Source organism: Microtus pennsylvanicus, chromosome 15 (genome assembly GCF_037038515.1).
Source record: "Microtus pennsylvanicus isolate mMicPen1 chromosome 15, mMicPen1.hap1, whole genome shotgun sequence".
Lineage (NCBI taxonomy): Eukaryota > Metazoa > Chordata > Mammalia > Rodentia > Cricetidae > Microtus > Microtus pennsylvanicus.
The window spans coordinates 17,573,157-17,598,399 of NC_134593.1; the positions used below are offsets into that span (position 1 = coordinate 17,573,157).

At 45.1% G+C, this 25,243-nt stretch overlaps 1 protein-coding gene across 4 annotated transcripts in view; it reads left to right on the forward strand.

Moving 5' to 3' along the window:
• The window catches only part of Ift88 (intraflagellar transport 88), a 98,236-nt gene that overhangs the window by 66,725 nt on the left and 6,268 nt on the right, over positions 1-25,243 (forward strand). For all 4 annotated transcript variants that reach the window (XM_075949252.1, XM_075949254.1, XM_075949253.1 and 1 more), the window contains exons 23-24: positions 4,330-4,436; positions 15,726-15,792. In XM_075949252.1, coding sequence (XP_075805367.1) covers positions 4,330-4,436; positions 15,726-15,792 — 174 coding nt within the window. The remainder of the gene's footprint in view (positions 1-4,329; positions 4,437-15,725; positions 15,793-25,243) is intronic.

Here is a 25,243-nt window from a genome sequence, read left to right on the forward strand (position 1 = left end):
ACCAAAAGCCACTGACTTTGGAAAGTCATTGGGAAAGTAGAGGCAGAAACAGAAGAGCAGCAGGTTGAAATACGCAGTGGGCGTGAGGAGTGGTCTAGGGCTGCTTCTCTAAGGATGGAAGAGGTGGCTCTTTGTCGACTGCAGGGAACAGTATAGTAGAAAAGGAGAAATTAGAGATGTGCCAGGGAGCACAGCAATGAAAAACGACATCTGTGGGAATGGAGTCAACCATAGAGAGTGGGCAGGGTAATTCTGAAAAGTACTGGAGCCCTGCTTATAGAAGAGAGGACTTAATCAACCAACTGCTGTCATATGAGGTCGCTGTTCATTCCAGCCCAGCAGTTCAGACCTGAAATAATCACACAGAAACTATATTATTTAAAACACTGCTTGGTCCATTAGCTCTAGCTGCTTATTGGCTAACACTTATATCTTAATTTAACCCATTGCTAGTAATCTGTGTATCGCCATGTGGCTGTGACTTACCAGGTAAAGTTCCCAGCATCTGTCTCCAACTACATAGCTTCTCTTTGACCCCACTCTTCTTTCTCACAGCATTCAGTTTAGTTTTCCCTGCCTAGCTCTGTTCTACCCTGTCAGGCCAAGCCAGTTTCTTTATTCATTAACCAATAAAAGCAACACATAGACAAAAGGAAGAATTCAATTCAATTCAAACAAGAATTACACTTACAATATTTATATAAACTTTATCTTTTATTACTTGTAAGTAAAGTTATATTATTACTATCTACTCTTCAACTCCATCAAAGACTCCAGAAGGATATAATATTACCTAAGTAAACAGGAAGTGCATTGTAAGCAACTTCTAGAATTGACAGAGACATCTTGCTGCTTGGACAGTCACCCAAAGTTCTTCTGTAACAGTGGGGCATCCATCTTCAGCCTACTGGTCCATAGCATCCAGTAGACTTTTCCATGAAACAGGACATTTCAAAGACAGTTCCACCTATATTGGCAGTTTGCCAGTCACTTTCTTCTGGTGGTATACACTTTTAATCCCAATACTTGGGAGACAGAGGCAAGTGGATATCTGTGAATTAAAAGCCAACCAGGTCTACAGAGTGAGTTCTGGAACAGCCAGAGTAGTTACACGGAGAAGCTCTGTTTTGAAAAACAAAAGGCAAAAAAAAGAAAAGAAATTAATTTTTGACATCTAGCTAACGATTATAAAGTATAATTTTGATGGTAGTTGTGGTAAGGGGAGAAGTGTGCTCTATACCCCTTACTCTAAGGCTGTCGGGAAGTATGGTTGAAGCCTGGCAGGATGGTAGGTGCCTGCAGCCCAGCAGTACTAAAGGAAGCGAAACAAACAGCCTGGCAGCATAGTAGAGCAAGAGGGAGAATGTACACCTGGGTCATGGTAGACAGAAGCAATACAGAGCCAGCACACCTACTGTGTGTGCAGTACTCCGCCCAATAGAGAGGAACATGGTGACTCAGAAACTGACGTGCCTGGGAGCCAGTCCAGCCTTCCTGGAAGCTGGAACTGAGCTAGCTATCAAGAGCCTCTGAGTGATCAGAAGTTCAGATTTGTGGGGTCTTCTGCTTTGTAGTTTATCACAAGGAAACGGGTACATTTTGGAACTACTTTTTCAATTAAATAAACACAATTTCATCACATTATGGCTATTTTTTAGGTATTAGAAATTTATTTTTAGGGGTTAAAAATATAATTTAGTTGGTAGAGAACTTGCCCAGAAATGAAGGAGCCCTAACTTTGATCCCCAGCATTGCTGAAGCTGGGTGTGGTGCTGCTTGTCTGGGAGGCAGAGACAGAAGGGTTAGAAGTCATAGGCTAGCCCCAACTACATAATGAGTTGTGGGCCACTCTGGGCCACATGCATGACTCCCTGCCTTTAAAAGAAACAAAACAAAAAACTAGTGGGTTATTTTTTTTTCATTTATTCTTTTCTCATACAGTATATCCCAACCACAGCCTGTCCGCCAGCTCCTCCCAGTCCCATGCACACATCCCCTATCCCCCAGATCCACTGCTCCTCCATTTCCTTTCAGAAAAGAGCAGGGCTCCCAGGGACATCAACCAAAAATGGCATAACAAGACACAAAAAGACTAGGCACAAACTGTCATAGCAAGGCTTGACAAGGCCACCCAATAGGAGGAAAAGTTCCCAAGAACAGGCAAAAAGAGTCAGAGACAACCCCACTGTTAGGAGTCCACAAAAGCCCCAAGCTAAACAACCTCAGCCTGTCAGCCGAGGACCTGGTGCAGACCTCTGCAGGCTCCTCTGTGCTTGTTGCTTCAGTCTCTGAGAGTCCCCATGGGTCCTGCCTAGTTGATTCTCCTAGTGTTCTCAACCCCTCTGGGCCTTATAATTCTTCCTCCCCCTCTTCCTTGGGGTTCCCTGAGCTCCTAAGGTTTGGCTATGGTGTCTACATCATCAGCTGATGGCAGTATCCCATCACCCGCCAAAGGAAGCCTCTCTAATGGCAATTGGGCTGGGCACCCATCTATGAATGTAGCAGAATACCGTTAGGAATCATTTCATTGACTTGTTTCTTTTGTTAATCATGTTTGGTTCTACCCTAGGTCTTTGAGCCATCCAACTCCAGATCCTGGCCATCCAGGAAGTGAGGGCATGGGCTCCTTCTGATGGCTTGGGCCACAAGTTAGACCAGTCATTGCTTGGCCATTCCCACAAGCTCTGAACCGCCTTTGCCCCAGCACATCTTACAGGCAGGACAGATATGGGACACTGGACGCCTTGCCTGGCTACAGAAAATGGCCTCTTCAGGCTCTGTATCCTCCATCACTAGAGTCCTCACTAGGAAGTTCCAGGAAGTTTCCACTGCACTAGGTTTCCACAATGCCCCCCATTCCAGTTGTCTTGCCTGTACTCTCTCCCTCCATCCCTCCAAAACTAGCTTTTAACTTAGCTTTTGCTTATTGTCTTGATAACTGACAAGAGAGTACAAAGAAATATCTAAAATGTTTAACTCTGTCTGAGGGTAGAGGAGAAATGATTAACTCTCATTTTTTCTTTGTACCCGTACTTAACTTACAAATGTTCTACCATGGTCTGCATTGCTCTTGTATTGACAGAAACCAAATCTTTTGAGCTGGCACAGAAGCGTCACAAAGCAATGAGACAACAAATGGCAGGCGTCTTATGCATTGTGTTCTCATTGGTCAGAGAGAAATCACTTGGTTTGCTTTTCATTCTTTGCATCTTAAAACATTGTTCTTTTGAGATGGGGCTCACTCTTAGTCCAGGCTGGCCTGGACTGTGGCAATCCTCCTGCCTCAGCTTTTCAATTCTGAGATTACGGCTATAAATCATCACACCTTTGCTAATTTATCAATACAATCTTAAATCCAAAAGCAAACTCTAATATACATACCAATAATAAAGCAGGCTTGATGGCTTGTGCCTGTAGTCTCAGCTCTGTGGAGGAAAAGCCAGATCACCCTCGGCTACCTAGCAAGTTTGAGGCCAGCCTGGGATGCGTGAGACCTTGTCTCTAAATAAACTAATCATTTGTGTGAACCCAGCTAAATATGTTGAGTGAGGTGTATAAGTGCTGAGAGGATTTTCTTGCTGTTTTCTGATGTGATGATCATACACACAGAAGTTCCAGGAGCGGAAGTGTGGGGTGGGTGGGAAGAGCACAGGCTGAGGCAAAGTGTGGGACTCTTCCAGGGCCTCGCCTGGGTGTCAGCTCAGAGTGTGCACATCCACCCTCTCTTGTAATTGTCTTATACATATTTGATGTTGGCTTCAAGCCCAACTATAAAGTGTGCTTCTTTAATGTAAATAATATTGATTAAAACAATGAATTTACCAGCAGTAAAAAGAACATTTACTGGTAATATTTTCCTCCTCCTTCCCTGTGCACTCTCCATTTCGTAGCCAACTCTCCCTTAGGAATCTTTGTGTGTGTGCCTGTCATTGGCACATTAACAAACATTGCAGCCTGAGTTGTCATCCTTGTGCTGTGCCCTCTCTGTGGTCTGGTGGCGTAACAGGGCAGGTCACCTACAAGGAAGTCGGTGCTCCCAGGTCTGGAGACTGCAAGGTGTAATGAGTCTGGGTTGGGGTGGAGAGGTGAGACTGGCCGTTCTGGAACGCACTCTGTAGACGAGGCTGGCCGCGAACTCACAGAGGTTTGTCTGCCTCTGCCTCCCGAGTGCTGGGATTAAAGACGTGCGCCACCACCGCCCGGCTATAATTATGCTTTAAGAGAAAACGAAGTGCTGTCAGCATCCAGCCTCTGCCAAATGTCAGGCTTGCTCCGTGCATCTTTCCTAAATATTTTTTGTTTTGTTTTTGGTTTTGTTTTTTAATTTAGGTTTGCGTTTCTTGGTTCGTCTCTGCACAGATATCGGATTAAAAGAAGTTCAAGAATATGCCACAAAACTCAAGCGGTTGGAAAAAATGAAAGAAATGAGGGAACAGGTATCTCATGTGGGCCGGAAACTATTGTCTGTTAATTTTCAAAATGTCAGCCTGCTGTAGCTGAAATGCACGGGTTAGGAGCTTACATCACAGCAGAACTGTAATTTTACTCAGCAGTAGCAAAAAATGAAATTTTCTGGAAAATGAATTGAAGAATGATTCATAAAAACTCAGAGAGAGAAATTGAAGTTCAACCTGAGGGTCAGAAAAGCAAAGCAGCCAGCCACTGGCTCTTACCTCAGCCTCAGTCCAAAATGGCGATCCTGCCTCCAGGAATCTCAGAATGAGAATGAGCCTGAGAACTGTCTCCTTCCGTTTTATATTCCTCTCTAGTGCTGGGATTAAAGGCATGCACTGCCAGGTTTCTATGGCAACTAGTGTGGCTACTAGGATTAAAGGTGTGTGTAACCACTGCCTGGTCTATAAGGCTGACCAGTGGAGCTGTTTTACTCTCTGATCTTCAGGCAAACTTTATTTATTACAAATGAAATATCACTACAGTGAACAGATCTGGAAAGTATAATGTTAAGTGAGGCAACTTAAACTCTGTAAGACAAAACCACGTGTTCTCTTTCATGTGTACATCCCAAGTGTGTGTGTGTGTGTGTGTGTATATGTGTATGTGTGTGTGTGTCACCGAAACCTAGAAAGGAGACCAAGAGAAGGTGAAAATAGGTAATGAGGAAGGCTGGGGACAGGCATAAGACACATTAAACTTGAAAGAGAAAAGAGATGGGGTGAGGGGCACAAGAGAGAACCAAGGGTGGTAGGCCGTGGAAGAGTTGATGGGAAGGCGACTCTACTAAAACCTGTTCTTTTCAAAATGCTGTGATGATATCTATACTGTGAATGCCAATTTTCACAACAAAAAAGAAGAAATATCTTAGAAGTCAATACAGAACTAACTTTACTTGTCAATACTAAAATCTGAGCATGATGTGTACATTTGCAGGCACTTGAGCTGCATTTCCAGTGCAGCCATTTTGTTTTTACTGTTTAGATGATAGTGGTTTGCCTAGAAAATAAAGTAATGCCGGGCAGTGGTAGCACACACTTTTAATCCCAGCACTCAGGAGGCAGAGGTAGGTGGATCTCTGTGAGTTCCAGGCCAGCCTGGTCTACAAGAGCTACTTCCAGGACAGCCTCTAAAGCTATAGAGAAACCCTGTCTCGAAAAAATAAAATAAAAATTAAAAGAAAAATAAAGTAATGATAAAATGAAGAACAGTATTTAAAGCAGAGTTGAAGAGCTGGGCTGTATCTCATGATACCTCACTTTCTTAGTGAGCGTGCGCAGGACCTGGGTTCAGTTCCTAGCATGGCAGGAAGAGGCAGAGTTGAACTGCTTTTTCCTCTCTATTGTAATGGAAATATCTCTGAAATTATCTAAGGAGGGCAGCTTCTAGGATAGAACTCCAGATGGCTTCTGTGGAGTCCTTAGCGGAGGGCTACTGATAGATGGATAATTTCCATTTTCCAGAGGAGGAAGTAACTGAGAGATTGTTTGTCGCTTGCTGTGGCGTCAGGGCTTTGCTCCTGAGGTCGCTGTGGCAGAACACAGTGCAGAGAAGCCATTGTCGGTGCCTTTCTGCAGCAGACGGATGGCAGGGTTCCCGCTTGCACTGCTTCCCCCACACCTGAGCCTAGAGCATCTAGCGTGTACGTGAGTTTTGAATGTTTGCCCGTTACCAAGAAAACATATGTTCTTAAAGCTAATATTGATATATTGAAATTAAAACTCTCTTTTTGTTTCTTTGTTGTTTTGAGACAAGATCTCACTATGTAGCCCTGGTTGTCCTGGAACTCGCTCTGTAGGCTAGGCTGCCTTGAACTCACAGAGATCCTCCTGCCTCTACCTCCCTAGTATTGGGGTTAAAGGCGAGCACCACAACATCCAGCTAGAAATAAAATTCTAGGCGAGGCTTAGTGTCGCGGCACTGACTTTTATGCAGTTATCCTGGTTGTAGAGAGGATCTGATTCTCACGTGCTCGCAGAATGTGGCTGGCTGGCTTGGCTTCTCAGATGTGATCCAATATCCTGTAAAAATATTATGAGCAAACTAGTTTTACTTTAAAAGTCCTATAAAACATCAAGTTGATGTTTATTTGCCAAGCGAGGCTACACCATTAAAATGTGCTGTAATAGCCAGTCTGCACTGTACCAAAGCTAATGACATAGCTGTGAGAGGCTCGTGACACACACACCGCTGTAAGGAGAAGTTCAGGTGACTATAACTGTAATTATGTATTTAATAGGAGTCGAAAAAGTATGTATTTAAATGAAGCACATTTTGGAATTGAATTCGTTGTTGGGGCCCCTCATGCAGAACCATGGGAGCGTGTGCAAAGATGAGTCTCTTACTGAACAAGCATGCCTGAGTTCTGAGTCTTTACAGTCTACAGTAAGCCCAAACTTCTACAGATACCATTAGTCACTTCTGCGCCTCCGGCCCTGGTCCTGCTTTCCTAGACTTCCAAGAAGAATTCTGTCTCCGCCCTCAAAGGTAGCCTCTTGGCTTCTTGGCACTTATGGGTAGTTCATAAGCAACTTTTGTTTTGTTTTGGAGACAGGGTCTCACTATGTAGCCCATCCTTACGAGTTACATGGAACTCTCTGTGCAGCTCAAGTTGGCCTCAAACTAATGGCAATCCTTTTTCCTCAGCCTGCTTGAATTATAGGTATGTACCACTGCACCAAGGCCACAATGGCTTAACTTTATTGTAAGCGTAAGCTTTAAAGAACATTGATTGTGGGCTGGAAAGATGAGATGGCTCGGTGGCTAAGAGCACCAGCTGCTCTTCCAGAGGTCCTGAGTTCAATTCCCAGCAACCACATGGTGGCTCATGACTATCTATAGTGGGATCCTGATGTGGCATGTAGGTGCACATGCAGATAGAGCACTCATATACATAAAATAAATAAATAAACCTTAAAGAAACATTGATTGCAAAAACTTTCTGAGCAATGAAATTTGGGGATTAAGTATACTTAGAGTTCCTTTTCTCACAATATTTTCAGTTCTCCACTAATAAAATCCCATCTTAACTTTGAGCTGAGTTGGGTCAATGTGGTTGCTGTTCATTCTTCATTTCTGTGGGAGTCACTTTTGCCTCTGCTCTGTCTCCCTTGGCCCTTGTATCTTCTCTTGCCCTCTTTCGCCTTATTACAGTCTCTATAGTAGTGGGACCCTTCTTAAAATCCGACTGACATCTTTAGACTGATATTCCAGGAACTAAAAGACATTACTGAATTTAAATGACTAGAGTGACATCATTGGACCCACTCTTCATTCTTGTTCCTGCTCAGCCTTTTCGTTTCTCTGCATCAGAATGTTTGTGTGTTCATTAAGGAGCACAGACCTGAAGAAATAAAGCTCCCTTCTTATGGTGAAAAGAATGGTTTCTTCTGAGGATCCATCCTAATAGGGATTAGACCAGGATCTGGCAAGCCTTGTTGCCATCGGGAGGGTGCAATCAATCATGGAAACTGTATATCAGAGGAACAAACCGTTTGTCAGGGACCCTCAGGGATTAAAGAAATCTTTTTAACAAATAATTGATTTCTTTCTCTGCCGCTAATTCTTATTCCTGGATGGCTCCCTCAGACTCTTCTGTGTCTGTCTCACCTATCTCCACGTCAACAGCTCCGCCCACTCAGGGCCTCAGTTACTGCATTGCTGGGGTCAGGGTAACCTGTGATGCCCACTGTCACGTAGACGTGTTCTGTCATTACAGCTTCCCTAAATGGTTCATACTCTACCTCAATCTTCAGTTTCCTCAGAACCTTTGACTTCCACAGACTCTGTGCTCCCTGTTTTTCTTTTCTCCCCTCCACCCATAATTCTATTTACATAAGAGCATTGTTTTTGGCCCATGCCTTTAATCCCAGCACTCTGGAGGCAGAGGCAGGTGGATCTCTGTGAGTTCGAGGCCAGCCTGCTCTCCAGAGCCAGTGCCAGGACAGCCAGGACTATACAAAGAAACCCTGTCTCAAAAACATTTAAAAAAAAAAAAAGGAAATAAGAAAAAACAAATAAGAAAGAAAGAAAAAAGGAAAAAAACTGTTTTCTTTGTTCTTCAGTGTTTCTTTTTGCATCATGCATCAAAGAAACATTTTCTGGGTGGTCTCTTCCTTAAGTTTGAGTTATCAGCATGGAGTGGAGAGGAGCAGGGTCAGAGATAGATCGAAGGAATAAGAAGGGCTGAAAGAGGAAGGGTGGACACATGGGAAAGTCACCTTCTTGAATAATTGGTGTGGGTCCCATCTCGGTTGGTTGGTCTTAGATTGTGAGCCTATGGCACAGGTCTCTGTTTCCTGGTTTCTACAAGGAAAAAAAAAAACATTATGAGTTATGGGAGAAAATACAATAAATTTCTGAATTAAGGATATTCTCTTCTAAAGTTGAAGCTTTATCTGTGTGTTTCTTGCTTACAATCCTTAGGGTTTTTTTCTTCTGTAATTAAATTTTCTTCAGAGACATCATTGTTGATACCTATATAGGTATATTTTAATTTATTGAAACATTTCCACATTTCTGGGCTCTCCCGTGTCTTTTTTAAATACAGTTTTCTGCTGGGAGGTGGTGACGCACGCCTTTAATCCCAGCACTCGGGAGGCAGAGGCAGGCGGATCTCTGTGAGTTCGAGGCCAGCCTGGTCTACAAGAGCTAGTTCCAGAACAGGAACCAAAAGCTACAGAGAAACCCTGTCTCGAAAAATCCAAAAAAAAAGAAAAGAAAAAAAATACAGTTTTCTATGACCAGTCAGATTTTCAGGGGTTTGTTTATTTGTTTTGTTTTGCTGTAGTTCTTAACCCCTATAATTTTATTTGTGAGTTCTTCCTGCAAGAGAAGTTGACCAGAGACATTCTGTACAATGGCCATGTGACTGAATTCAAGACTACTTTTATCACAGCTGGCTTTTACCCGGAATTGCTGGAGAATCTAGAACTAACTAACCCTGTGATCAGAAAGGAAGAGGGATGCAGGGGTTGGCAACAGGAAAGAGAGCCAGAGCCAAGAGCTTGGGTGACCCTAACAGTCTTCTCCGTGTTCCTAGTGGCAGCTTTCCCTCTATTAACTTTAGTACATTAATTGCACTAGACAGTAATTGTAACCATGGGGACTGGGGTGTAGCTCGAGCTGAAGTACCTGCTGAGTGTGTGGGAGGCCTGGATTCCATCCCCAGCACTGCAGATGAAAACAATGGCTTATGTTTATGGAGCATTTTAGAGGCCGGCACTGTCTAAGCACTCGGCCTTGCTAACTAATTCAGCTGCTCTCACTGATACTGTGATACTGAATGAGAAAGGTCAGACCCACTGACCACAGAGCTTGTACCCAGTCCCGTGCTTTAGCTTGACCTTTCTCACTCCATTCTCCTCTCCCTACCCACTAAGTGAGATTTTCAAAATAAGAGTGCTATCTCTTTTTCCTATTATTGAAACAATAAATATTCTTTTAAAAATTCAGAGCTGGATCTGGGGGCTAATCCTGATTTCTCAGAAGGCTGAGGCAGGAGGATGGCAAATTTATGGCCAACCAAAACAACTCAACACTCAACAAGACTGTGTCTCAAATAATTAAAAGAGGATTAGAGGCTGGGTGGTGGTGGCACATTCCTTTAATCCCAGCACTTAGGCAGCAAAGACAGGAGATATGAGTTCGAGGCTAGCCTGGTCTACAGAGCGAGTTCCAGGACAGCCAAAGCTTACACAGAAAAACCCTGTCTCGAAAAACAAAAAACAAAAAAAGAAAGAGGAGGGAGAGAGAGTAATAGAGCTGATGGCAGTGTCGAGCGCTGCCGTGGTGTGTGTAGCCCTGTGCTCAGTCCCAGCACCTGGAGAAAGTCAGGCAGATTCCTTTGTAAACCACTCTGGTTTACTGAGAAAGGATCTCAGAAGTTCACAAGGTGATCCCATACTCGCATTCCTCCTGCCTCCGCGTCCCAGCTGCCCGCGCTGCAATCATGTGCCACTGTGACTCACTCTAAATAACTTTTCATTCAAGTAAAATAAAAAGGTGAAAATCGCTCTTGCCACTTGTAGAGATCGGTCAACATGTTATGCTTCCAGGCGTTTTCACAAATATATGTAAATGTCATAATACATACATTCTTTTTTTCTTTTGTTATTTTTTTCAAGGCAGGGTTTCTCTGTAGCCCTGGCTGTCCTGGAACTCACCGTGTAGACCAGGCTGACCTTGAACTCATAGTTACACCTGCTTCTGCCTCCCCAGTGCGGGGATTAAAGGCACACATATGTTCTTAAAGGGAGTGACTTTTACAAAAACACTACCTTACAACTTTTAGCCTCCACTTAGCCAAATAACACAGGCACCTGGCAGTGCTAGCCAGTGTCTATTGCTGTCGGGTTTGCTCTTTATTCTATTATATGGCTATTTCTCATGTAAGCACTGAGGAACTGAGAGCCATCATTGTCACGGCACCAATGCCTCCTGTGTCTGCCATCACACCCCGCCCGAAATGAGTGTGACTCTGAATATTTACAAAACCCGCATCTCCCGTGTAGCAAGAACATCACCATGATGCTGTTTAACAGCCACTGTTGAGTTCCGGAAATGGACCTGGTCCTGGATGGATCTGGGTTGGGCTGTGGATCAGACATCAGTCTCAGAGTAGACCCTGGAGTGCTGCGCAGGCCACCATGGCCAGGCTGACACCATGGCTCTGGAGCCACAGAGCCAACTCCAAACTCCCATTTGCATTTACCCTTCATACATAAATTATATTTTTGTACCTATTTGATTTCCATAGTTAATGCTTTCTCCAGACAGCTTCTCCAATCTCAGAATTTGTCTAACTGTACAAATTCTAGATCCACCCCGTCATTATCTTAATATACTTCCCACCTGACCTTTATTTTCTCATCTCAGAGGTGCCTCGGCTCAGCCCACTCACCCCGCTGGCTGCCACGTTTGTGTTATGCCCTGTGACAGGGTCTCTCTTCCCTGGCCTCGCCTAGATTACCTGTTAGGTAGCTCGGTAGCACTGTAGCCCGGCGCTCCTGAGTTCTTTCTGGTTTTTTCTTGGCTCTCCCTTGGCTGCTTTCCCTCTCTATACTGACAGGGCAAGACCAACTCCCAGCCAGCTCTGGAATCCCTGGGGGACATGCCAGAGTCAGCCCCATGGCCTGATGGGATTGCTGTTGTCACAGGTCTGTCCCTGGGGACTTTCCTCTGCACCCACTGAGGAAGAATGGTCGCCTAGGAAACCGATGGTCAGACTTCTCCCCATGGTGTCAGCAGTGAACAGCTGACTAAGGCTTCATGGTTCCTATTTGTCATCTTGGTGGCGTCTGTACAAAACCCTTGTCATGGTTCTTAACAGTGGTTGGCCCATTAGATTCCTTTCTGGTTGGATTTGCTGGTTTGTTTTTTTTTTAATTTTGTAAATGTAATGTGTGTGTGAAGAGAGAAAGAGCTATGGAGAGCCACAGAGAGAATGTGAGCCTGCCTGTGTCACAGTGCATAGAAGGTCAGAAGACAACTTTCAAGAGCTGGTTCATTGCTTCTGCTGTGTGTTCAGGGATAGAACTCAGGAATCAGGCTTGCACAGCATTGTTACCCGCCGAGCCATATCCTGTGGCCATTATTTGTTGGGTTGGAGTGTGCGTGGATGTTGAGCTGGGAGTAAGGATGAATACCGTTCTACAGACAGAGTGTTAGAGGAAACCTTGAGCCGGCAGAGACACACGGGGCATCTCCAAATAGAGGAACTGGAGGAAGACTTAGGGCCTTTACAGGATGCTCTCACCTCCAGTCCATGCAGCAGCAGGACACACTTGCCACGGGTGAAGAGGAGAGAGAGTGGAGTTCTGTGGGCATGGGCTGAGATGCTGAGTATATCCTTGATGCCCTGTGGTGCCCATCTGCGTGCTTGGCCATTTCCCAGTGTCCTGGGAAGAGGAGAGTCACAGAAGCAGCCGAGGCTCAGGTTTCTCTTGGTGAATGAGCCAGAGAGATGAGTCAGACAAGGGGTGCCCATGGTGGGCCAGGAGTCCAGATGGACAGAACGCAGAGATTTTAAGTGGTTGTTAGAAAAATAGGGTTCAAACAGGGGTAGAAGGTTGTAGCTGAGGGCAGGGACAGCACGGTGGATAAAATAATTTGGTGGCTATGAAAGCTCACGCCTCCCTAAGAATCCTGTTCCCACCTAGGGCTACCTGAGCAGGATGCAGGAGTCATCTTCACACATGATGGGGTGACTGAAATTGGATGTTGTGATTTTTTTAGCATTGCTCTTTCTGCGTAGGATTGCTTTGGCTGTTTGGGATCTTTAGTTCTATTCCTAGGTTCTTCAAGGCTCTTATAATGAAGAGATGTTGAACATTGTCAAACGTTCTCTCTTCGTGTATGAAGGTAATGTGATTTCTGTCCTCATGTCTGCTTATGTGCTGGATTACCTTTATTAGTTTGTGTCTGCTGGATTGTTCTCCATCCTTGGAATGGAGCCATCTTGGTTATGATGTGTCTTCTTTTTTATGTGTTGAGTTTAGTTTGCAAACATTTTATTGATAATTTTTATGCCTGTGTTTATTGGTGAAATTGTTTTATAGTGTTCTTAATGTTTTGTTCTGTCTGTACCCAGTTTTGGTATTAGGGAAATGTAGATTTATAGAATGAGTTTGGAATAATGTTCTTTCTCCTTCTGTTTTGTAGAACAATTTAAGGAAGCTCTTCTTTGAATGCATGGTAGAATTTAACAGTGAATCCATCCAGTCCTGGGCATTGTTGTTAGACTCCTGTTGCATTTTCAATGTCATTGCTAGTTATAGATCTCTTTAAGTTATTTCTGTCTTCTTGATTTAATTCTGGTAAGTTGTATGTGTCCAGGAATTTATCTATTTCTTCAAATTTTTCAGTCTTTTGAAATGTAGGTTTTCAGTGTATTCTATAATAACCTTTGGATTTCACTGGACTCTGATAACCTTATTTTTTTCATTTCTAATGTTATTAATGTGAGTCTTTTTTCTCTTTATTTGGTTAAATTGGCTATGGATTTTCAGTCTCTGTGTTTTTTCAAAGAGCCAACTTTTTTATTTAATTCTGTGTTATCTCTTTCTCACAAGTTGATTTCCTTATTGTTGTCATCTAGTGTGTTGGATGTTTTTCTAAGGTTCATCATTAGGTTGTTTATTTCAGCTTTCTTTAATTAAAAAAAAGGATTGCTGTGAGTGTGTGCATGATTGGGGGGGGGCATGCATGCCATAGTATGCCTGTGGAAGCCAGGGGACAGTTCTGTAGAACTGGTTCTCTTCTTCTACCCTAGAGTGGATCCGGGGATCGAGTTCAGGCCATGAGACTTGCAGGGCAGTACTTTCACCCACCGAGCTTCCCACTGGCCTTTGATGTTTCCTGTGCACACTCAGCCATAAACTTTCCTCCTAGAACTGCCTTAGCCATATTTGACAGGTTCTGATGAAGAGCGATTTCATTTGATCTAGGAATGTTTAAATTTCTTCTGATTTCTTCAACAACCTGCTGATCACTCAAAGTCTATTGTTCAGTCTCCAACTCTTTGTGTGTTTTCTGTTTCTTTCTTCTGTTGACTTCTAGTTTTATTTGACTGTTAACTGGCAAGACGTTAACAGTTAACATTATTTTATTGTTTGTTGCTGTTAAGACTTGCTTTGTAGCCTAGAATGTAACCTATTTTAGAGACTGTTCCATGGACTGCTGAGAAGAATGTATATCCCATATCCATTGGATAGAATATTCTGTAGATATGTGAAGTCTATTTAATTTGCAGTGTAGTTGAACTCTGCAGTTTATTGCATCCAAGCTGAAACTCTGAGAGAAGAATGGAGTGCTGAAGTCAGTTATTATTACTGTTTCAGGACCTACCTGACCATTTGGGTTTGTTTTATTAAACCAAGAGCTCCAATATTCATTGCTCATATATTTACAGTTATTATATTTGTTTGATGAATTTTTGGGTTGGGTACTAATACATTATATGCATGTATGAATATTAAATAAAGTACTTAAAAAACAGCTCTAGCTGGGCGGTGGTGGCACACGCCTTTAATCCCAGCACTCAGGAGGCAGAGGCAGGCGGATATCTGTGAGTTCGAGGCCGGCGTGGTCTACAAGAACTAGTTCCAGGACAGGCTCCAAAGCTATAGAGAAACTTAGTCTCAGAAAAACAAAAGCAAAAAACAAAAACAAAAAACCCAAACACTCTAAATAAAAAGTTTAATACTTAGGCAAAACACAAAACAACCGTATATTATGGAAAGAAATTGAAAGAATACTACAGTTTTCCATGCGAGTCTGAGGACCTGAGTTTGACACCCAGTCCCCATGTAAAGGCTGAGCATGACACACGTCTGTAATCCCAGCACAGAAGGGCAGAGGCAAGAGGATTCCCGGAGCTGTAGGCTAGCCAGTGTAGCCACACATCCCTGACTTCCAGGCTTAGAGATCCTGTCTCAAAATTAAGGTAAAGAGCAACTAAAAAAACATCCACCCTCGCCCTCTGGCCTACATGTGTATGCACTCGCACCACCAACACACACATACATACTTGCTTGCTCACACATGGGCCCATCACAGCCTGGAGATCCCTATTCAAATGCTTCTGAGTGTCCAGAACAGTAACTGTTGGCCAAACCGTAAGTGCATGTGAGATTTTATTAACGCTTTTATTTTAGAAGTATAATGTCAAAAGCCAGGATGCTTTTGTTTTGTTTTGTTTGAACCCTCAAGTGGACTGGGTTAACTGTTACAGATTAGGGATGGGGTAGGAAATGGCCTTTGGTACATGTTTTTCTCCTCTTCCACTTTTTCTTTCAAATTATTATAATGTCCTGAATCTTTTTGTCAAGAAAGTGCTGTTGGAAGTTTTTGTTTTGTTTTTCGAGACAGGGTTTCTCTGAAGCTTTGGAGCCTGTCTTGGAACTCACTCTGTAGATCGGGAGTGGGGAGTGGGGAGGGTCGTCAGACCTTACTTTCAAAAGAATTCTGTCCAGCCAGGCATGATGACACTTGCATTTAGTCTCAACAGAGGCAGGCAGATCCATATGAGTTCGAGGCTAGTCTGGTCTACAGAGCGAGTTCCAGGTCAACCAAAGCTACATACAATACTGTCTTGAAAAACCAAAAAAATAAAATAAAAAGATTCTGTCCTTTTTCCTTTTCAACTCAGCTGTTGGATAGTGATGAATTAGTCCTGAGGGTCACGTGGTAATGCTAGTTTTACATCACTCTTTTGTTCTGTGTGGTTCTGAAGGAATGTCACTTACTCTTCTCTCCTTGTCCTGTTGCTTTAGCGCATAAAATCAGGCAGAGACAGCAGTGGAGGCTCCCGCAGCAAACGAGAGGGGAGCGCTGGCAGTGGTGAGTATCTTCCATGCTCTAGAACGCTGGATTCCACAGACATTGAGATCACCCCGGAGGGTCCTCTACATGTTGTATGTTCTATGTCTGTTTATTTATGTACACAGTGAAACCTCACCTATTCTAACCTGGCAAGTGGTTGTTCTGATATGTGTTTATAAATGTTGCCTTATTTGGTTCTTAATTTACATGCCTGTTTCTGCCCATTGATTAGTCAAGTTCACGTTGGAGAATAGCATAGATGGGCATATGAATGAGGATTGACTGTTAAGATTCCAAAATTCCAGCTGGGTGGTGGTGGAGCATGCCTTTAATCCCAGCACTCGGGAGGCAGAGGCAGGAGGATCTCTGTGAGTTCGAGGCCAGCCTGGTCTACAAGAGCTAGTTCCAGGACAGACAAAGCTACAGCTACAGAGAAATCCTGTCTCGAAAAACGAAACCAAAAAGAAAAAGATTTCCAAATTCCCTTGTAAAGAACTCAGCATGCGAAGCAATGTGGCCCTGGGGATGCTGACAGCCCAGATCTCTAGTCTAACCTACCTCAGCGGCGTTGCCCTTCTAACAAGGGGCTGTGTGTCACATCCTGTCTTCATCTTGACAGCATACTTCTGCTTGCGAGCCAGCCTTTAATACTTTACATGCTTTTGAAGTTCTTGACATTTTTTAAATTCCTTGATTTTGGTTCCTTGTGGCATCATTTGTTAACAAAGTATTATAGTGCATTTCCTATTTTTTTCTCAGCTTCTGTCAGGTAGTGGTAGTGACAGTAGAAATGTAATAGTTTTATTTTTTTTTTGTTTTTGTTTTTGGTTTTTCAAGACAAGGTTTCTCTGTGGTTTTGGAGCCTGTCCTGGAACTAGCTCTTGTAGACCAGGCTGGTCTCGAACTCACAGAGATCCACCTGCCTCTGCCTCCCAAGTGCTGGGATTAAAGGCATGCACCACCACCGCCCGGCAAAATGTAATAGTTTTAAAGAAGCTAATTTTTAAAGAAATATAATGCTATGTTTCCCTCCGTCCTCTCATCCCCACACTCAGCGCTGTCCCGCACTCCGCCCTGCTCTGGCTGACAAGCCAGCAGGTTGCCTATAGTGTCCTAATGCAGCTGTGTGGCGCTGGCATGTGGGGAGGAATGGGATGCGGTCCCCGCTGGCGAGGTGGTTGACATCCAGTTAGAAAGACATGGGCTTCAGTGCCACTGCCTGGCCTGCTTGGGTAGAAAAGCATGTGGGTTTTCTGATTTTCCTGTGGACAGAAAACTGCAGTTGAGAAAAGAGTCTACCATGAATCCAGAGCTCTGTTTTGCTGTGTTTAGGCAGTTGTAGTCATTGGTGACATATAGTTCTAGCCAGACAGCTTGGTTCCTCGAGAGCCAAACCATCCTCCCCAGATAAACCTCTGCCTCCTGGCCTGTTCCTCCTTAGGCCACAGGAGCCATGACACACAGTCTGAGAAGTGAGGAGGAGTGGTTGGTGTTGAGCCTAAGAGGCAGGAGGTAGCATCAAAGTCAGTTTGCTGTGTCTAGGAGCAGTCTAGGCCAGACTGGGCTACAAACCAATACACTATCATCCCCACCTTCCCCTCAAAAGAAGAAACTTAGAAGGTTCCCCAGATCAAACTGATAGTGCTTGTTCATAGAAACGGGAAGATATGTGACCTGGGCTCTTTTAAAACTGAGTATCCCGTTCATAGCTGACCTTTAGGAAAGGAGTCATCATGCCCTAAGATCCCTGGACCACACTGGGTGAGTGGCCCCGCCTGTAAGCCTAGCGCTTGGGAGGCTGACGCAGGAGGATCTGAAGCCAGCCTGTGCTAAACAGTGGGCTGGTTCCAGGTCTGCCGGGGCTACAGAACAAGACCCTGTCTCAAAAAACTAAACAAGAGGGCGGGCGGGGCAGGGGAGAGAAAGAGAAAAGAAAAAATTCTAGTAGCTCTGAGGACAACACCTCTGCACACCTCGAGTTTTCAGAATAAAGACAGGCCTGTTCTTGATGCCTGCCACCCTGCACTCCGTTTCCAGGGCTGCTTGTTCATCTGGAAGCCTCGGCCTCCTGGGTTTCTGAAAAGCCTGCCTTAGCTCTGTAAAGGATGCTGCAGCGGAGGGAGAGCTGGGGAGGCAGTCTGGAAAGGCCGCCCAGGGCTCTCAGCAGTCTCCAGGAAGACTGCCCACCCCCCAGTGCCCTTCCAAACTGGCCTTAACTCCTCTGCAGTCAGGCTGAGAGAAGGGATGCCTATGTGTCAGGGGGAGCTGCTCCAGCCCCTACCTCCCACTGCTCCACTGCCAGTTTTAACCAATTCTGCTTTCTCCCATCCAGTCCATTTCAGGCCAAAACAAATACTGCTAGCACACAGTGAGCTTTATACTCACAAAAAGCCGTCCTAAGGAGAAACTTGGCCCTGGTGACACTTTCCACGTAGGGCCTCATGTCGCTTGGTTTGCTTGGCACCAGTTTAAAGGGCTGCCCAGGACCTTCCCCGGGTGCTGCGGCTTCTCCTAGCGCTGGCCTTAAATGTTCCCTGTTTCTGACACCTCAAGCACGTCAGCCCCGACGTCTTCCCTTCGTCCTGCTGTCGGATGTGAACACCTCTCTCGGCACCCACCCTGCAGTCAGCATAAACAGGCTATGCCTGCCTTCTTCTGTCGGCCTTGGGAGGCCCTCGCCCCTGCCCCAGCACACCCGCAAGCCCACTACAACAGCCCCCTTGTCCTCAGGTGCTCCACCTTCCATCCCCGTTATTCCCGTTTAGGGGTTCCTAGAGGGAACGAGCCTCTCCACACCTCCATGGTGCACCCGTGATTCCTGGCAGTCTCTACAGCAGGACAGCACTCGGCCTCCACACATCTACAGATCAGATGGGGAAGAAAGGCTCTCAGTAGAGACCTGCACAAAGCCCTCCTGAAGCAAGTACAATGTGGTAAAAACAAATGCAGGACCCAGGCATGGTGGCGCATGCCTGTAGTCCCAGCACTTAAGAGACAGGTGGATCTCTGAGTCTGAGGCCAGCCTGGTCTATAGAGTTCTGGAATAATCAGGGCTACACAGAGAAACGCTGTCTCAAAACAAAACAAACAAAAATACAGGGGCATAAACTAGCTTTGAAAGTCTGATCGGAGAAGGATACAAGGAACCCACTGTGTCAGGATCATGGTTGTACAGAGTAGCTGTCTGCAGGGTTCACCTCTGAGAACTCTGGTGTGTTGATTGGGTTTGTGTTTTTGGATCAGACTAGATCACCTCTCCTTCTCCAAGTAGCTCCAGCCGCAGAGTCTTGCAGAAGGCTCGTCAGACTGCTGAAGACTCCTAGGGTCTCACTGCCAGCCCTACAGTCCCTGCTGCGGCACCCCAGCCCATGCCGGGAGAACCATGGCTCCACTCAGTTAATGCCAAAGCTAAGTGTGATGCGGTTACAGGCAAAGGTCATCCTGTTGTTCCCATGGCCGGTTCCCAGTGCGTGCCAGTGTGGTACCCAGCCTTGGGTCTCACCCCGGCACTGGCACTACAGGGGCTCACCTTGAGATGCCTCTTCCCTTATGTGCACAGCCATGGAGCCAGCCTCCACACTGCCTGGGACACATATCCTCAACACATACTTTCTGCTGTGGGTGTTTTTGAGACACACTTGCTGTGGTGGCCCAGGTTTACCTTGAAACTCGCAGCCACACTCCTGCTTCAGCCTCCCACGTACTGAGGCCATGCCTAGGATTTTCAGAACTTTGTTTTTACAGAACTAACTAAAATCAAGTGAATTTAAATATTTTGTAACTATTCAAAGAAAAAAAATGCATTGCTTTTTATAAGCAGAGTTTGGGGGTCAGGGTTTAGTAGCATATTGATAGACATGCAAAAAAATTAAATCAAGAATGTCAGCATCCAGCCAGGCAGTGATGGTACACACCTTTAATCTCAGCACTCAGGAGGCAGAGGCAGGCTGATCTCTGTGAGTTCAAAGCAACTTCCAGAACAGCTAGGGCTGTTATACAGTGAAACCCTATCTCAAGATAAATAAATAAACAAACAAATAAATAAATAAATAAAATTTAAAAAAGAATGTCAGCACCAAAATGAGAACCACATACTCTACAGTTTCAGAGTAGTCCCGGTGTTTCTGTTCTCCGTGGTAAACGAAGGAGGAGAAGAACCCTGTTCTCTCCTAGTGTGCTGGCTCCACTCAGGAGGCCAGGAAACTGTTTACGTGTCTGCTTCTCGTGTATGCATTCTCCAGTCCAAGGATGCTTCCTGGTAAAGCGCTGCCCGACGCTCCCTGGCACTGTCTGTGGGCTCTCCTAAGCGCTGTGTTACTGAAGGCTCTGTTGTGAGTTGCTCTTTTTCGTTTGCTCTGTGTAACTGTAGTGGCTTGCTGTGCTTTGTCGTGTGATTTTTGACAGTGTCCTGGATGTGAACTGCTCCAGTGGAGATGTGTGGTTTTGCTCCGAGTGACTTTGTAATGAACAGAAATCACTATGGCTCAGTGAACAGAAATCCACTTTTCAGTCACTTTCTGAAGGACATCTTAGTTTTGTAAAAGTCCAAATTTGAATTGGAGATTATAATACCAAAGCAGGCCGGGTTTTGTTGTTTTTGTTTAGAAAACACCTTTCAATAGTTTCTCTGGGTTTTCATGGTATTACAAGCAGAGACTGAAAAGGCCACACTCCTATGCCTCCAGGAATAGAGAGATCCCCAGATTTGGTCTGGATGGTCGCTACAGTCTTCTTGCTAAGGAGGTATTACACCTGAGTCACCTGAAGGAAGGGAGTGGGCTTCTCTTGTGGAGAAGCAAGCCCCGAGGGCCGGGCCAGAGACTGTCATGTCTCTGAGCATTGTACCTTAGGCAGCCCCTTCACTCCAGAGATCAAATGGATGGTTTTGCTGGACACCTTAGTTTCTGACCACTTTGCAGCATGTATGCCTTCTTAGGGATAAGCATTAGAGGATAGAGGGACACACATGCCAAAATCCCCCAGTATTGACATCCGGAACTTTGCAGAGTAGTGCCCACTTGTTAAGATGCTCTGGGCATTCCATTTGGCTTAGTAATTCTGTAAGCCAAGCCAGACCATGCATGGGTAATCTAGGTTACAGACCACATGTCCATGATATGACTCCATTCTGCCATTGAATTATGAAAGCATCTTTGCACATTATACAAATGAATGGGCATCAGACTAAATTATTAGACATAAGGATTTGAAGACCATGATATTCAAATGTTCCAATATATTCTCCTTTGCCTTTCCCCAACCCCTGAGAAATGTGTAACCTTTCCCTAGCTTGCTGTGTGGATGAAAAGTCTCAGGTCTATAGTGTCAGGCCCTGCTCAGGCTGAGCTTTCTGTGATGGTAGTGACATATGATACTGCCCCATGATCTAAGTGCCAGTTTCCAGCGATCTGAGATTCTGTGTCCATGCCCTTCTCCTCAAACTTCGTTAGCGCCGTACACCTCAGCTACCTCCAGAAACATCTCCCTTCATGGTTTTGCGATACACTTCTGTGTTTTCAGGAGACCGTTTGCCTCTCCTATGACCCTTATCTTGTGCTGAGTTTAAGATCACTATGCTTAGTCCCTAGTCCCTGAACTCCTTTGTCAAACCATATTGTAAGTGAGCCTGGGCAAGTCACCAAGCCTTTGGTTCTAGTTCCCTGTCAGTAACATGTGAGGAGACTAGGACCCACCTGCAAGGAGCTGCCCAGAGGAAGAAATGAGTTTACACTGAGAGCTTTTAAAGTAATGTCTGGCGTGGGCCTCCACTGGGTATGGGCCATTGCGGTGCTCCGACTTGACTCAGCACAACTGGAGACGCTGCCGTCTGCCCTAGTACCACATCCGTATTCTTTTCTATCGTTTCTTTATTGTGTGTGCGCACATGTGACGGAAAGGCGCCCCGTGTCATAAAATGTATGTGGAGGCCAGAGGACAAGTTTGTTGAGTTGGTTCTGTGTTTTTCCTTGCTGAACCACTGTGCTGGCTCCACATCCATGCTCTGCCCGAGTTTGTTTCCAGCTGCTGGAAGAACATGCACAAGTACATGAAAGTCCCAGGAAAGAAACACATTGCTGGCTCACTAAGAGATCGCTTTTAACAGAAGTGCTGAGTGACTATCCCAGTAACACCGTGAATGGAAATGTCCATGAATCCACTTGGAATGTCAGAAAGAGATTACTGAATCACAGACCACCCAAGATAAGAATGTTAGTTCTTCTTCCTGCTGCCTTGATAAGCCAAACACCCGACAAAAGCAGCTTCAGGGAGAGAGGGCTTTATTCCGGTTCACAGTTCCAGGTCACAGCCCTTCCCTGCAGGGGAAGCCGCAGCAGCAGGGGCTTGAGGCAGCTGGTGGCATTGTCCCTTCTGTGCCCAGAGTCCAGAAGGGAAGGACGGGCGAGTGCACGCGGGCACTCAACCTGCCTTCTCTGTGGTCTGTGGCCTCCTGTGGGACCATAACACATTCTCAGAGACAGCTTCCCACAGGGGTACCCAGAGACCCGCCTCCCAGGAGAGGAGTTAGCAGTGACTGTCACACCTAGTGAGGTAAAGCAGTAAAGGCATTTGCCCTGAAAGCCAGGCAACCTAACCTCAGTCCCCAGAACTCAGGCAAAGGTCAAACTTATCCACAGTTGTCTCTGCCCTCCACACATGTGCTGTGACATGTACACACACACACACACACACACACACACACGTCTGTTCTCTCCTTCTACTACATAGGTCCCAGAGATCAAACTCAGGTTGTCAGGCTTGATGGCAAGCACCTCTGCCTGCTGGACCACCTTGCCAGCCTCATGGGAATTTTATGTATAGCTATTTTTTCTTTATTTTTTCTTTTTTGATTTTTCAAGACAAGGTTTCTCTTGTAGCATTGGCTGTCTTGGAACTTGGTCTGTAGATTAGGCTGGCCTTGAACTCCCAAATGCTAAGATTCAAGGCATAAGCCACCACTGCCTGGTGCAACCCACAAACGTTTTTTTTTTTTATCAGTTATTCCTTTGGTTTCCTTCTGATCTTCCTAGCTGTATTTCTCTTTGTGTTGAAATAGGTCTTGCTGAGCCAGGTGCGGTGGTGCACGCCTTTAGTCCCAGCACTCTCAAGGCAGAGGCAGGAAGATTCAGGGCCTCCTTGGTCTTCAGAGCAAGTTCCAGGACTACACAGAGAAACCCTGTCTCAAAACAAACTAAGAAACAAAATACTAAATCAGTGTTTCTTTTGCTTCTGTCTTTATTGAATTCCTGCATAGGCTCCCTCTCCTCTCCTGAGCAGCTGGCAGGGTCAGCTGATTTGTGTGCTATGTGTTTAGATCAGCAGAGGAGAGTGAACACCTCAGCCACCGCTGTGTAAAGATGAGTCCTCCGTCCGTTTGCGGCAGCGTTTCTAGATATCAGCAGTTCCTCACACTGCCAGACTGTGTCTCCTGGTTACTTTAAAAATGTCTAATGAATCAGGATATCATAGTTATAGATTAGAGAACATACAGATACTATAGTTACAGTTGGAGAGTCACAGTTATATTCTCAAAGGAGGATTCTTGAAGAACAGATTTGAAAGAGTCATAGCCACTGTGTTCATGACAGATTCTGATGAATGGCAAAGGTTTATTTTTTAGAAAAGCTTTGTTTTAAGAGGCACTTCCTTTCCAAAATAAGCTGATGGGTGGCATCTGAAAGACTTCTCACGTTAAGAGAAAGGCGAGGTTGAAGAATTATTGGGTATGGATCGATCAGTTGGTCCTTGATACCTGAGTGACCAGTGTAGCCCTGATGAGAGCAGTTTTGAGGCCAGTCAGAGATAGTCACACCCTGTGATCTGAGGAGGGAGCGGGCAGTAGGGAGAGAAGATACTCTGTCCCTTTTCTGTGTGCTGTAGTAACACGCGTATCCACCCTGTGTCTTTATCTCCCCCACCACCATGGGCGAAATACTGCTGCTATGAAAATAGGAATAGAATCCCAGTTTTTACAAAATTTGGGTGTTTAATTCTTAAAAGATAATCAGGGCTGGAGAGAGAATAGCTCAGTCTGTAAAGTACCCACCATGCAAGCCCAGGTGGCCCCAGAGCTGATCCCCAGGACCCACATAAAGAGCTGTGTTATGACATAAACTAAACAATGCATTGATATAGTTATCATTTTACATAATTATCTTTTTAATATGGCTCCGTGTTAGAGTGCATGTCTGTCGTTCAGGAAGCACTGAGCTCCACATCCAGTACTTCATAAGCACTGGCCCTGCTGGTGCACCCCCAAGATCCCAGTACTTGAGAGGAGGATGCAGGAAGATCACAAGTTCTAGGTCATTCTGGGCTACATAATAAGTTGTAGGCAAGCCTGGGGTGCAGGAGACTGTAAGAGCAATGTGAATGAATGCATATAAATAAAGCTTTTATGTTTAAAAAAAAAAGAGCTATGTGTAGTGGCGCCTGCTATGATCTCAGTGCTGGGGCGTGGAGACAGGAGGGTCCCTCCCTGCAGCTTTGCCAGTGAGGAAATCTGTTTTAACCAGTGACTGCCAGGCCAATAAGAGATTGTTTCTAAAAAGCAAGGTCCAAGGCACATGATGAAGAATGACATCTGGCCCCGTATGAATGAGCACATGTCCCCAGTAGACAGAGAGAGACCCAGATGCAGACAGAGAGAGAGAGAGAGAGAGAGAGAGAGAGAGGGAGAGGGAGAGGGAGAGGGAGGGAGAGGGAGGGAAAGAGAGAGAGAGAGTGAGTAAAGTACCCACAATGCAATATTTAGCACATTATTTGTGGTAGAAAACACTAAGGATAAATGAGGTGTAAACTACACATAGCCCCAGATGTAATTTGTCCTGTGGTAGTCACTGCAGGCCCCTGCTACCTACCCTGGACAGGATCTGCTATCAGACTTCCTAGCTATATTTAAGAGAGGATTTTACCTCTGGGAGCCCTAAGACCTGGATGCCCTAACATAACTTTAGGGGTGCAGCCAGAGTGCAATAATGATGTTCACTAGAAAGTTCCCAGAATTCAATAAAAGGAGAAAAATGCAAGGAATGTTATTGGTTGTTTAAAATGTTTTATGGATGCGACTTCATGGAACTATTTAAGATAACAGCCACCTTCGGGCTATCAGGTGGCCAGAGTAAGTGTGGTGTCCTTTCCTCTTGTACTGGGTGCAGCAGTGGTTAACACTCACGACAGTCCAAACCATCACTGGTGCTCAAGGGGCCATGTCCACGCATTGTTCTTGCTTCCGCTGCTTATGTGAATGTAACGTACTCAATTCGGGCAAATCATTGCATTTGAATCTGATTTTAAAACCTCAGTCATGTCAGGTACCGCACACTTTTAATCCCAGCAGAGGCAGGAGTATCTCTGTGGGTTCAAGTTCAGCCTGGTCTAAAGAGCTAGTTCTAGGACAGCCAAGATTACACAGAGAACCCCTAACTCAAACAAACAAGCAAACCCTCAGTATTATTCTAACCATTTAGAA